Here is a 14,869-nt window from a genome sequence, read left to right as displayed (position 1 = left end):
ACAACAGTGAGAGGCCCCCGTACCGCAAAAAAAGCAAAAACAAAAACAAAAAACTAGCTTTGGTGTTTTCTCTTTGTAGGTGGTATTGTTCTTCGCAGAGGTCCCCCTGGAGATGGTGGACCTCCAGGCCATACAGGGTCTCCAGGAATCCCGGGAGTCGATGGGCCCAAAGGTTGGTTCAATCAGTGATGTTTCTCAACTAGAATAAGCCATTCTCATCATCTTTATTATCACTGATTTTATATTTCCCTGAGACAACAATGACCCCAAAATAGCAGACAGTCAGAGACGGCTTCTTTTCCAAAAGGATTACCTAACGGTATTTATTTATCTGGAAATGAATCATTTATTTAGCACCTATGCAATAAATCATTGGCTCTTCCTAGTATGTGGGTTGTAGCCTGCACTCAAGGAGAGAAACACTGAAATAGTAAATATTTAATACTAGGCTCTTGGGATTTCCTCTCTCAGAACGCAAAAAATAAGCTCAGATAAAGTAAGCAGGTATAATAGATGAATGATGTTTTTATTAATATGTACAATGTCCTAAATGATTTTCACTACATGAAAAAATTTTTAGGCGTAACGAATGATCGTGTGGTTCGAAAATATGTCCTTTCTAAGGACTCGGCATGGGTTTGTGAGTGATGCAAGTGTGTTCTCATTGCAGGGGAGCCAGGCCTTTTGTGCACACAGTGTCCTTGTGTCCCAGGGCCTCCAGGCCCCCCAGGATTGCCGGGGTTAGATGGCGTAAAAGGATTCCCAGGTACAGACAATTTGCACACAAGTATCTTTTCAAGTACCGAAAGGGTCGATTCATTGGGCAGGAAGAAAAGGCATCAGACTGCTAGATGTCAGGATGTGGTTTATATGAATTTAGAGGGAGACTTTCAGAAACATACTCTGTTAACATAAAGGAAGCCAAAAATCCCATAAAAGCTGGCATTTCCCCTTATTCCGTCTTAGTTGCTGAACTCTAGCAAACCACTGTGTTATCCAGGAATTGTAAACTCACTTTTCTACAGGGGACCAGCTGGTAACCTGGAGGAGTGAAGCAGCCATACCAAACACAAACCACTTTTTTCTTCCATAAAGAAATAAGCCCCTGGGACTTCCCTGGCAGTCCAGTGGTTAAGACTCTGGGCTTCCACTGCAGGGGGTTGAGGGTTCGATCCCTGGTTGGGAAATTAAGATCCTGCAGGCTGAGAGACGTGGCCAAAAAAAAAAAAAAAAAAATGCAAGAAACTGTCTCCCATTCTTTTTTTCAAGAGACATGACCCTTCTCAGTCTAATTTTTCATGTTCCCCCTTTTGATATCATCATGGGCACATGCACTATTTCACATTATTCTTAACTGTACAAGCATGATAACAAAGTTCGCCAGTGGCCCCAGTGTTGGGGAAGATAAGGAGTGGTGAGGACTTCAGTAAACTGAAGGGGCTACGCAGTAAATGGGGAGGTGCCATCAGGCACTCAACTCCAGCCTGTTGTTACTTGGCAGCCTTTTAGGCTCTGTGCTAATAAATCTTCCAATTTTTCATGGGAAGAATAAAATTGGGATTTTTTATCTGAAATCTCATGTTTTAAAAAAAATATTAGCCGTCAACTTTTGAAGGAAAAAACATTTCATAGGCCAGTATCCTGAGGACTAAATAAAGCATATGTCGCTTCCCTTGTCGACCTCTGTGCCAGACCAGAACTCTCCACCTCAGCGCTGTTGCTCCAGGCTGTCTCTGCCTCAGCTCTCCTACCTTCCCCTTCCCTGGTCATAGAAATGACCATGGACAAAGCCTTGAAGTAGAAAAAGTCTCTATTTTATTAGTTGGGTTCCTCTGCCCCTGTGCCACTCTGCTGGCTACCCAGGGCCTTCACGTGGTATCACACACCATCTAGGTTCTGCCATTAGCACCTTGGTCTATAGACACCATCCTCAAATGATTTCTCATTAACTAATAAGAGCTCTCAAGTTACAGAGCCCTTGCTCAGTGCCCTAGGCATGGTTCTAGATGTCTTCTGTGCTTCCATCCCTTAGTCCTCATGTCAACCCTAGAGCTAAGTGTTACGTTAACCCCATTTAACAGATGAGGAAGCTGAGGTATCAGATGACATAGCTAATAAGTGGTAGAGCCTGACCCCAGTCCGGACACTGTCCTCTGGAGACATGCTCCGCCTTCTACACTGGAACCCCTTAATTGCTGTACCAGGCACTGCCCTTTGAGCCAGGTTAATCCAAAGCTCTACCTTTGAAGCTAAGAGCTAAAAGCTCTACCTTTGGAGATAAGAGCATGTTTGCATGTTACCACCATCCAGTAGACATTTGCATTGACACAGAGTCTTCGGGGAGGCTTGGTCTCAGTCCAAAGAAGAAAGGCTCATGGTGGCAGCTGCGAGCACTGTGGCCAGCCAGTAGAGGACACGCATTAGGGCAGGGATCCTTTGTCACCCTCAAATCCTACCCACCTCTTCATGAAGGCCTTAGTTGCTTTGCAGTGACTGCCCCCTGACTCCCTGAGACAAGCCTGACAGGAAAGGATGGGGCAAAGAACAGGGGGCAGTGTTTTTCATACAGCACCTATTTGACGCCCAAGTCTCTGGGGGAAATGTTAAAACAAAAACTAAAAGGAAGGGAGGAAGGTAAAGAACAAAAGGAAAGCCATCATAATTTTCCTACATCCCCAGAGCGATCTCTGGCCCAAGGCTGGTGATGCAGGCGGGCAGCTCACTGCTGCTAACCAACCAGTTGCATTGCTGTATTTTCCTTGGTTTTCCTACATTTGAGGTACTACAGGTATAGCTCAAAGAGATACATAAGCAGTAAAACTGTTTGGATTACTATACAAAAAATTCTCCTGGCTTAAATCTTGCAAAAAAAAAAAAATCTGAATAAACATTTGTTAATAAACTGACCTGAGATCCATCCAAAAGATCCTCTAAAGGGATCCTCTTTACAGAGACAGTTAAATAGAGGAAGTATAAAATAATACAATAAAACGCAATTTGGCAACCGATATACAAAGCCTCAGAAAGATTTGTACCTGTTTGGACCTGCAGTTACACTTTTAGCAATTTATTGTAAAGTAAATCTTTGGATAAATTTGCAGAACTAAATATCCAGAGGTATTTATCATAGCATTGTTTACAACAACTAAAGTTGAATAAGACAATCTAAATGTCTAAAAATAGCTGTTAGCTGAATGAATGATGGTTCACCCATACAATAGGCTACCATGCAGCCATTTAAAGGGAAGCTATAAGTCCATATTTATTGACATATGTACAGTATGATTCCAGAAAAGTGTATTACGAGTCCTATGCATTTATGGATATAAAATTTTATGATGGGTAAAAAAAAAAAAAAAAAAAAAAAAAAAAAAAAATTTTATGAGTAATGCACATGAAAATTTTAGCAAATACTGTCATCTGGTGGTAGATTTATGCGTGATTTTTATTTTATTTTTATACAGCAAGTTCTTATTAGTTATCTATTTTATACATATTAGTGTATATATGTCAATTCCAGTCTCCCAATTCATCACACCACCACCGCCCCCGTATGTGTGATTTTTATTCTCTTTCTGTATTTTTTTTTACAATGAACACCCATTACTTTTATCATTAGAAGAAATAAATGTGTCTCCTTAAAATTATAAAGACGAGAATTTTAGGAAGCTAAAATTTAAGAGTTCTTATTTTGAATGTTATCTCTTGTTCCAGTTATTTACTCCCATTCTTACCTTGCACTGTGTGTTTTAATAAAGAAATTTTCTTTCTTCAGAAGAAGACATCCTATTTTCTTCACATACTGCATTACCCTGGCTGTTCAGAGTTTGTGTTCAATGTATACTTAATAATTTACTGCTTTCAGGAAGACAAGGGGCAGCTGGCATTAAAGGAATCCCAGGGTCCCCAGGAAGCGCTGGTCTTCCAGGATTTCCGGTAAGATTTCATGGTTTTAAAGCTTTATTTGGAAAATGGAGCCCTCTGGAAATATGGTTGCGCCCCATATAGGTTGTCAGTTTGGTGCCTGGCAAGGAGCACTTAATAGTAAAGCACTTAGTAGATACTTGTTGATTGAATGAATAAATGAATGATGTGCGAAAGAATAAGTGAATGAATTAATGAATTTATAATCATTTCAAATGGCATCAGAGACAGAAGCTGATCAGTGGCTGCCTGGGGCTGAGGCTGGGAACAGGGATGGGCTGCAAATAGATTTGCGGGAATTTGGAGGAGTGGTGGAAACATCCTAACACTGGATTGTGGTGATTGTAGCATGAATGTGTAAATTTACTAAAAATCATTGAATTGTATTCTTACAAAAGATTCATTTTATAATATGTAAATTATACATCAATCAAGTTGTTAAAAATTTAAATCAGAAAGTTATACTTGGATAAATATATTTAAATCAAATTATCCATAGATGCATATTGAAATTTACCAATATTCTAACATAATCTGAATTATGTGAAGGTTGTATCATATCGAATTATATTATTGTATATATATTGCATTGAATTACACTAATTGAATTTTTTTTATAGTTTTGGAAGAAAAAAATAAAGCCAAAAAGCTTGAAGTTTTACTTATGGGCCAAAGAAAGGGTCTGGAAAAAAAAGCCATGTTCATTGAAATTGAAAAGTTCTTATTGACATTTTTTAATATTGACACAAGAACTGTACCCAAATGCAAGGTAGGCTCATTTTTGTACCACCCTAGGGATTCCCGGGTGATCAGGGTCATCCGGGACTTAAAGGAGAAAAAGGTGAAGCATCTCAGCCAGAGAGACAAGTGGGTGCCCCAGGGGATCCAGGCCTCCGAGGACATCCTGGAAGAAAGGGCTTGGATGGAATTCCTGGAACTCCGGGAGTAAAAGGATTACCAGGACCTAAGGGAGAACCGGTTGGTATCTAGACACTGTTTTCAAATTACCCTCCCTCTGAATGAAGGGCTCTAAAGTTAAGACATCAGATGATTTCTTTTCAAAAAATTGTTGCCCATTCAGCACAGTTCATCCCTTTAACTGCAGGATGAGGCATCTTCAAATGAGCAGTAATAACCCGAACAAATATTTATAGTATTTTGACAAAAAATAATAGCACTCCATGGTTTTTTTAGCCCATAGAAAATTCTACATTGATAATGACCTTGTTTCATACACAAGTTACAATTCCACATTTGTATCAAATGAGTTTATAAGGAAGTTCAGAAAATGATTAATAATGGAAAGTTTTAGTCAACATTTGGGGGACAATGTTCATTCTTTTAAGTAAAAATAAATGCATAAGAGGACAGAATATTTAGGGTTTTGTCATTTGGGTAAATGTTTTGTCATTTACCGTATTTAAGTTTATATAATTCTGTCTCTTTTCATGGGATGGAATCTCTCACACGTTCAAGTGAGAGGTTCCTACTAGGATCTTTTTTTTTTTTTAGCATCTTTATTGGAGTATAATTGCTTTAAAATGGTGTGTTAGTTTCTGCTTTATAACACAGGGAATCAGCTACACATATACATATATCCTCATATCTCCTCCCTCTTGCATCTCCCTCCCACCCTCCCTATTCCACCCCTCCAGGTGGTCACAAAGCACCCAGCTGATCTCCCTGTGCTATGCAGCTGCTTCCCACTAGCTACCTAGTTTACATTTGGTAGTATATATAAGTCCATGCCACTCTCTCACTTCATCCCCAGAATCTGTTTTTAAATGTCATAGAGGCAGAGGCTGAGAACCTATCGCATGTATCTGAGAAGTTTGCAAGGCATGCTGCCCAGCCTGTTTTATGAAATCCCAGTTTCTCCCAGGGTTAATCAGTGTCGTCCAATACAAAGGGTTCCACCTCAAGCAGAGAAACTTGTCAAACAAATTTAAAGATTCACTCACAGACCCTTTAGTATGAGAATATGAATAGTGACTCCCCAGGTTGTGGATATGATATGCAGACTTTCCTAAACCTTTTAACTACAAAATGCTTTTTGAGTGGAAGCAGCTAGCAGGGCCAATGTTTCAGACTCTCTTTGGCAAACTGTCAGCTGCCCCTCCAGAGTGGCAGTTATCCTTAAAGAGGGCTGGAGTCGGGAACTCTTTTGGTCTAATATCAAGACAGTTCATGTGATGCTTCCATTTGCATCGCCCTAATTTTTTTTATTAGTTCCAGTAAAGAAGTCCCAGAAAGTAAGAGAAAATCAAGGAACTGATTTGAGTCTTACACCCTGCAATTATAAAAGAAGGATTGCTCAGTCCCGCATTGACACTAAACAATGAAAAATCCAGTCAAATTTATTATTTGGGGCCATGTTGGAGAAGAAGGGGAACTTCGATTATTTTGTCAAATTCAACTTCTTTAAAATAAACAACTCATTTTCAAAGTGACAGACTATGGAATGAACAATAAAAAAATTTTATAAGAAAAAAATTACTATAGATAGAATATCTCCTTTATAATGAAAATACCTGGTGAAAAACCAATTGAATTAAAGTTTGCTGTACTGGTTTTATTTTAGAAATGTGCCGGTAACATGAATGTCACCTCTCATGCCATTTGAGTTGTTGGCCAATTTGAGCTAAGTTTTTGGGGCTGTTGTCATGTGTGGCATCCCATTGTAGGACACCTTAAGTGGGACTCAAGAGAGTTAATGAAATGTTGCTGGATTCCAAAGGGCAAAACAACAGACATCATTCAGTGCTATTATTTTAGGAACAACGCCCTTCAGGTAACAACTGCTTTTTAATTCAGGATCTTCTCCATGACAACCTAACTGGTATTCGTATTCATGGTGAGGTTAGCCTGTGTAAAGGGATACTGGATGAATCACTAACCAAACGTACTTCTATTGATACAGGCCCTGAGTGGGGAGAAGGGAGACCAGGGTCTTCCAGGGGATCCTGGCATCCCTGGGTCCCCAGGACCTGCAGGACCGGCTGGACCATCAGACTATGGACCTTGGGGAGAGCCTGGTCCAAAGGGCACCCAAGGACTTCCTGGAGCCCCTGGACCACCTGGAGAAGCCGGTTGGTTAGTTTTCTTTCCAGTCCTGTTTTCCTGTGGAGTGGGTTGATGGTTCCTAGCGCTAGTGAAACTCCCTCAAGACTAATGAATAGAAACATGCTTCTAGTAAATGGACGATGTCAACTTGTAGACACTGGGAAATAACATGTAGAATATGGTAGAGATAATCCTCTTTTTCCCTGTTACTGAGCTGTACAGCTGAAATTTCCTAGGAACAGTCTATATCCATTACTGATGTAAATAAACGGAGTGAACAGATCCTAAGACATGAGTGGAAGTTAGCTATGATAAACAAAGGGAAGGCAAAAACCTATAGGATTGATCTTGAGAAGCCTCTTCCTGGGCCCAGGGCCCACTCATGTTATTGCAAATTTGTTCTTTTTGATTCATAACCTCATAAATGGTTTCTAAAGAAAACTTCAAAGTATCTAAGACAAATGAAGAAAAGTTGTCTTGATAATAAAGTCCCGTTAATTTTGGGATCCACGTATACTGAACGTACTTGCGGGATTCAGGAGGGATCTGAACCTCAATGTTTATCCGTGGTGGAGAACATGGCGAAAGATGAGAATTTCATGTTACTGACAGTGTTAAACAAATAATGCTACCATGGTCTTTTTTACTTCTAAAATCACTTTAGAGACCCAAAAAACCACTGGTCTCCAAATCTTTTTATAGCATCCCTCACCAGGAATAAAATTTTTGAGTGCAGTATCCCCAGTAGTATTCACATACAGGTGACCCTCAGATAACGCGGGAGTTAGGACGGGCAACGCTCTACGTGTATAACTTAGAGTCAGCCCTCCTATGTGTGGTTCCTCCGTATCTGTAGTTCATGTAGTACTCTAGTATTTACTCTTGAAAAAATCCGCGAATGAGTGAACCCTCGTGGTTCAAACTTGTGTTGTTCAAGGGTCACCAGTATATTATAAATTGTATGCATGCATTTCTGTCCACACACATATGTAAAGCTTATTTTGTGATTATTCATACATGTGTATCTTTTTCTGCACCTTACCTTTGAGGCTGCTATTCTAATCCAGGGATTGGCAAACCATGGCAGACCTCAGTCTCAATCCAGCCCACCTCCCACTCATGTATAGTTCCCAAGCTAAGAATGTTTTTTATATTTTTAAATGATTGGGAAAAAAAATTTTTGAATAATATTTTGTGACATGTAAACATTATATAAAATTCAAGTTTCAGTGTCTATATAGTTGTATTGGCACACAGCTACGCTCATTTATTTACAGATTGTTCCTGGCTACTCTCACACTTGGATAACAGAGTTGAGTAATTGCAACAGAGAACCACCTGGACCATAAAGTCTAAATTCTTTACTATCTGGTCCTTTACTGAAAAAGTTTACTCAGCCCCCTTCTAATCCATCTTCAAATCTTCTTCTGTTCTTTCTAAATGTGAATTTTTAGTGAAGGACTCCACTGTCATAAAATATATTATTACCAAATTTTCCCCATCACATTACTGTAAACTTATTCTTTCTATAAATATATGAATATATGGACAATACTGATCACTAACATGTTTTTAATATTGGCCACTGTGGTCAGAATGTTATCTCAAATCTTTACCAGTGACACAGGCATTATTTTCTCAACACATGAGGAACTTATGTTAAAAAACGTGCCCGGGCTTCCCTGGTGGCGCAGTAGTTGAGAGTTCGCCTGCCGATGCAGGGGACGCGGGTTCGTGCCCCGGTCCGGGAAGATCCCACGTGCCGCGGAGCGGCTGGGCTCGTGAGCCATGGCCGCTGAGCCTGCGCGTCCGGAGCCTGTGCTCCGCAACGGGAGAGGCCACAACAGTGAGAGGCCCGCGTACCGCAAAAAAAAAAAAAAAGGCAGGGCCAAGATTCAAGCCCAGATCAACTTGTTAGGCCTCACTTCATGTTTTGTCCAATAAACCATACTGCCTTCCTGTGAAAACTAGTCACCCAATAAATAAATATCCTACTAGTATTCACCAGCCATTAGGCTGAATTCCATATTACCAATATTTTTAAAAATAGGCTCTCTTTTAATAGACCAGCATGTTGGGCTCTTAATTAAAACAAGGCTTAGACAATAGTAGATGCTTCCATGTATTTGTCAGTGGAATTTCTATGAGCTGGTCATCTTTAAGCCAGTTTTGAAGCCTATGGAAGCAGATTAGTTTTTATATTCCTTCGGGTATGTTTATGAACCCCTTATAATTGTGTTTTTCCCTTCTGAAGAAAGAAAAGCTTCAATATGCACGCCAATCTTATGATGCAAATTTTCTTAAGGTCCTAAGGGAGAAATCGGTGTTTTGACACCAGTTCCAGGGCCCCCAGGACCTCCTGGAGCCCCAGGCCGTGCTGGCCCCCAAGGTCCACCTGGTGAGTATCCCTTTGCCACATCTGGTACATGGCATCAGATGGCACCCTGACTCTCCTAGTTATAACTCTCCCATTCTAAGGAAAGCATATAGTCACTGGCTCCAAAAAAAAAAACAGTGCAGGCCAGAAGGGACAAGCCAACAGACAGGAGACTTGCTGTTGTCCTTTGAGGTTACCCAGATTATTCCTGTTAGTACTTCTGATTCCAAAACAGAATCTCTACCATTACGTAAGAGGAGTTGGAATGCAGAACAATCTGCATGGATTTTTGGTGGAGGAGCAAGGAATGTGGGCTAGTGTTTAATCAGGACAGTTCCCACAGCTTCTTCATTTGAAAACTTAGCTTCTTTGCCAACATCATCTAAAACTTAACTTTGCATTGATGGAGGGAGACATATAGTTCAAGATATCGAGAATATTTCTTTTTAGGAGTTAAATTATATTTTCAAAATTATTTGCACCTCCTAATGATTAGCTCATTGCATAGAAAGGGAGAGGAAGGTGGGGTTATTATTTCTTAATTTTCAAAAAGGTCTGGGATGACCCAGAAACAAACATTTTGTTTTAAGGCAAGATAAAGGGAAGGCGCTGATGTAAATGTATGCATGTTTTTAAGGTATCCCTGGATCCACAGGAAAATGTGATCTGGGTCTTCCTGGGCCCGATGGTGAACCAGGAATTCCAGGAATCGGATTCCCTGGGCCTCCTGGACCTAAGGGTAAATTTTAAAAAGTTTTTAAACATAAGGTTCATTGTGGATATTTATAAAATATAAATGCATATAATGAATAATATAGGAAATATCCATTAAATCCTTTAAAATGATGTTTTCCACCAGTCTTAAATGGGAAGAAAACCTTACAATAATTTTAGCGAAAAAGGGAGAATTCACATTGATTTATGCAATCTCATCGCAGTCATATTTTTTAAAGTACACAGAAAAAAACGTAAGGAAATTCACTAAAATGTAATAGTGATTCTTCTTGATTGTGGGGTTATGAGGAATTTATTCTTCTTAATAAATGCCTGTACTTTGTACATTTACACATTTCTTCACCTTATACATTTCTTTTATAATTAAAAAAAAACTGTTAAATCACAGACAGCTGATCTCCCTATATACTCCCAAATAAATTACGGAAGTTATTTTCCTTTAGGGAAAAATGCTGTTTCTCATCAAAGCGGGAAAACACTCCAAAGAAATCCAGATGCTAAGAACCCAAACAGTAACCTGAGGCTCCCTGCTGACACATACATCAAAATCCTGTCCAGGATGGCATATGAGTAATCTCAGTCCCTGGGATGTCCCATAGAACTTCAGATTTTATGATAATTTCATGTTTGTTTCAAAGTGCTTATCCAAATATAATCCATTTTTTGGTGCTTCATCTCTTACATTAATATGTCAGCAATGTTTATCACCCATCAGTTCTGCCCAAATATAGGAATATTGATCTCAATTTATGAGTATTTGATATGGAAAACATAATCACATTTCTCACATGGTCCCAAGAATGGCTTTGACTCCAGTTTCTTAGATTTCTTCCCAGTGATCTTGAAGTAATGCAACCTGGCCCATGTTTTAGCCAAGTGCTTCGTGGACCCTGCCTTGAGACATTGCATCCTAGCTTGTAACCCTATGGATTTGCCTTCTGGAAGGAGACTGTAAACTATGGGAAACAGAACTAGCATAAGGGCTTCTTGAAAGTGGAGATTCAGAATTTCCCAGTTGAACCTAATGAATCTCATGAAATAACTGTGAATTTAAAATTGGTCAAATTAGGGACTTCCCTGGTCATCCAGTGGGTAAGACTCTGTGCTTCCAATGCAGGGGGCCTGAGTTCTATCCCTTGTCAAGGAACTAGATCCCACATGCATGCCGCAACAAAGAAGCCCACATGCCACAACTATGAGCCCACATGCCACAAAGAAGATCCCACGTGCTGCAACTAAGACCCGACACAGCTAAAATAAATAAATAAATGAAATTGGTCAAGTTAGAGGCACAAAGGAACTCTCTGAACGCAGCCTTGCTCTACCAGGCTTTCCTCTTTTGAACCACAGACCAGAGAAAAAGATGTGTATTAACTCCTTTCTCAACTCTCCTATTATAAATGAGTAAAAGAGAAGTTAATGTTCAGTGGCTATTATAGAGCTTTAGGAAGTAATTCTCTTGAGCAACCCATGTTAAGAAAGGCTACCCAGGACTTCCCTGGTGGCGCAGTGATTGAGAGTCCGCCTGCCGATCCAGGGGACTCGGATTCGTGCCCCGGTCCGGGAAGATCCCACATGCCGCGGAACGGCTGGGCCCGTGAGCCATGGCCGCTGAGCCTGCGCGTCCGGAGCCTGTGCTCCGCAACGGGAGAGGCCACAACAGTGAGAGGCCCGCGTACCGCAACAACAACAAAAAAAAGAAAGGCTACCTGGATGCTGGAAATGCTTTATATCTCGATCTGGGTCATGCTTGCGTAGATATATAGACACATTTAAAAATTCATTTGGCTGTACACAGTATGCAAAATACACTTTTTAAAAAGGCACCCAAATGGTCATTTGGTATCAGTGGTTTAAAGAATTGCTCAGTCAAACTTTAGTGGTGCTAAACAACAAGAGTGGAGAAGGTAATTTTTTTAACTGGGAACCAATGTAATCTGATTTGGAATTGACGTTTTTTAAGTGCTAATTTAGCGGTTGGCATTCTCATCATTTAAACTTTCATAAAAATATCTAAGAGGGCTTCCCTGGTGGCGCAGTGGTTGGGAGTCCGCCTGCCGATGCAGGGGACACGGGTTCTTTTCAACAGTGGGAGGCCCGCATACCACAAAAAAAAAAAAAAAAAAAAATTAAAAAAAAAAAAAAAAAAAATATCTAAGAGCTACTGTTCAGAATCTTTTAAGACCTGTCTTACAACCTTTGTTATTTTTTTCTCTGTAGGAGACCAAGGTTTTCCAGGAACAAAAGGATCACCAGGCTGTCCTGGAGAAATGGGAAAGCCAGGGTTACCTGGAAAGCCAGGCCTCCCAGGAGTCAAGGTCTTTGAGAATTAAAATTCAGACTGATATTGGGGAGGGGAGGGGAGGGGCAGTCAGTCAGCCAGTTAGGATGCTCTGTGTGTAGAAATTGTCAATATATTTGTAGATGATGAAGATGCCGACATTTTGAAAAGTTTCTCTGAACCATCACTCCCCTTTAGAAAGGAGAATAGAAGGTGTAAGAAGACCAGTTTGCCTCTCTATTTCTTCCTTGATCTTCAGAAACATTCAGAGTACTTAAAATGGGAAAACTCTAGAAACAGACGTGGATATCTATGAGAAAAACTAACAAAGGAGAGACATCTAGACTGTTTACAGAAAATTCCACAGTCTTCTTAAAAAGTGGAGGCTGTGAAGAATTACTAAGCACAGTTTTATTTAAAAAGTCAGCAACTACAATTGAAAAAGGAAAATGGATGGAATGGTGGTGACTGTACAAAAGGGACATAGAACCTCCATCACAGAGACGTTATTTTCATGTAAATAGCCCTAAAGACCGGTCAATAGTCGATAAGGATTTGAAAGCATGATACAGTAAAACTAACGTAATTTCTGTGCTATAGGGAGAACCAGGGCTAGCCATGCCTGGAGAGCCAGGAGCACCAGGTTTGCCAGGAGAAAGAGGCAACTCTGGGGAAAAGGGAGAAAGTGGACTCCCTGGACTTCCAGGTCTCCCTGGAATTCCAGGAACTGGAGGGCTTGATGGACCACGAGGTAAAATAGCAAGTGTGATTGCTTTTCTCCACTGTGAGCTCAGCTAAAATGCTGCACGTTGAATGTGTAGGTGCTCTAGGGGTCAAGAACTCTTCTCAAACTTCTAGCTCAATAAATTGAACGTGCGAGCCTTAATTAACTTTCCGTTCAAATTTCCATTCCATTGCTGCCCTACGTTTGTTCCCTCTTTCTTCCTTTCTTCCTTCTTTCCTTTTTAATGAGTGTCCCCTCTATAAGACATATCAATGGTATTAACTCTAAGTTCGATTCAGGGGGGAAAGTTATAAGAGAATGACTGGGATAGCAATACTAGGACCCTGGGTTTTGGCACCCGATTGTATTCTTGGACTCTATTTTGCAGGGGATCCAGGGCAGCCTGGACCACCTGGAGAAAGAGGCCCCCCAGGAAGGTGCAAAGAAAGTCTCAGTGGAGCTCAAGGACTTCCAGGCTTAAATGGATTGAAAGGGCAACAAGGTAGGGGGAGGCCCTTGAAACCAGTCACCAGGCGGGCAGATGACATGGGACTCCTGCTTTGCGTTTTGCTGCTTAACATGAGAACTACCCGGTAACAAGTCCTGACCACTGTTCAATGGGAAAAGTGATTTCAGAGACAAAAACCTGTTGTCACGAACTTGTTGCAGTGAATACCAACTATAGAGTAAGGGACCTGAAGTTGCTACAGTAAAATTGGTTTGTGTCTTGTATGCAAGAAAATATGAACAATGAAGATATATACAGATGTATACTTACATATATATATATATATATATATATATATATATATATATACACATATAAACTCTCAAATAACTTTTATCTTTAATACTTTCATAGGTATATTAAAGTGGTAAATGTATCCTTATTATTGAAACAGAGTGAATGTATGCAAAGGTATCTGTTCACAAGTTACAAACTAAAATACATAGTTGGTTGCTTTACAGGCAACATAAAAGAAAGGGTATGAAGGTAAATCTAAATTATGAAAGCTAGGCAGTCATGGGAAACTTACCATCTTTTTCACTCCTCTCAACCAGATCTGTAAACTGTTTCTGGGTAAAAAAGCCTTTAGGACTCTCCTATTATACTTCTTATATGTTCACAAAATTTTGGCCAAGAAGTTAATTGTTGTAGTGGTGCTGTTATTGTTTCTAGAAGCATCTGGTGGCTTGCTGCCACGTGAGTGGCTCTGTATGAATTCTGCCGGTTAAAGACTGCGCCATGGTCAGAAAGTGCATTCCCAAGGTGTGCCTGCAGGACTAGAAAATAAATCTAAATTCTACACTATCATTACTTCATGAATCATTGAAACACAGAACGTTAACTCCAGAAGGGATCTTAGAATTTTACAAAAGGGGACCTAAATCTATCAATTAGAAAAGTCTGTGGTTTGCCCACAATCACAGAGCTAAATATTTACAGCCATAAAATATATCTGGAGTTGGTGTGGAAAGCAATCGTGCATTCATTCATTCATTCATTCATTCATATATAGGCAGAAGAGGCGAAACGGGGCCAAAGGGAGACCCAGGTATTCCAGGCTTGGATAGGTCAGGATTTCCTGGAGAACCTGGACCACCAGGAATGCCGGGTCATCGAGGGGAGATGGGACCACCTGGTACAAAAGGATATCCAGGAAATCCGGGATTTTTAGGGCCACCAGGTACCCTTTATGTGCTTTTGTTTTTCTTCTTCTCTGTTCTTCCACATATTCCTTTTAAGGTAGCTGTGTAAACTAGA

At 40.3% G+C, this 14,869-nt stretch overlaps 1 protein-coding gene across 4 annotated transcripts in view; it reads left to right on the top strand.

Moving 5' to 3' along the window:
* The window catches only part of COL4A3 (collagen type IV alpha 3 chain), a 134,377-nt gene that overhangs the window by 88,606 nt on the left and 30,902 nt on the right, over window positions 1-14,869 (top strand). For all 4 annotated transcript variants that reach the window (XM_024740599.1, XM_024740600.1, XM_024740602.1 and 1 more), the window contains 11 exons: window positions 80-172; window positions 671-766; window positions 3,866-3,936; window positions 4,720-4,902; window positions 6,845-7,013; window positions 9,293-9,385; window positions 10,002-10,103; window positions 12,320-12,417; window positions 12,981-13,131; window positions 13,493-13,606; window positions 14,625-14,792. In XM_024740599.1, coding sequence (XP_024596367.1) covers window positions 80-172; window positions 671-766; window positions 3,866-3,936; window positions 4,720-4,902; window positions 6,845-7,013; window positions 9,293-9,385; window positions 10,002-10,103; window positions 12,320-12,417; window positions 12,981-13,131; window positions 13,493-13,606; window positions 14,625-14,792 — 1,338 coding nt within the window. The remainder of the gene's footprint in view (window positions 1-79; window positions 173-670; window positions 767-3,865; window positions 3,937-4,719; window positions 4,903-6,844; window positions 7,014-9,292; window positions 9,386-10,001; window positions 10,104-12,319; window positions 12,418-12,980; window positions 13,132-13,492; window positions 13,607-14,624; window positions 14,793-14,869) is intronic.

This window comes from Neophocaena asiaeorientalis, unplaced genomic scaffold, assembly GCF_003031525.2.
Source record: "Neophocaena asiaeorientalis asiaeorientalis breed wild unplaced genomic scaffold, Neophocaena_asiaeorientalis_V1.1 scaffold388, whole genome shotgun sequence".
Classification (NCBI taxonomy): Eukaryota; Metazoa; Chordata; class Mammalia; order Artiodactyla; family Phocoenidae; genus Neophocaena; species Neophocaena asiaeorientalis.
This window is presented reverse-complemented; position numbering and strand designations above follow the sequence as displayed.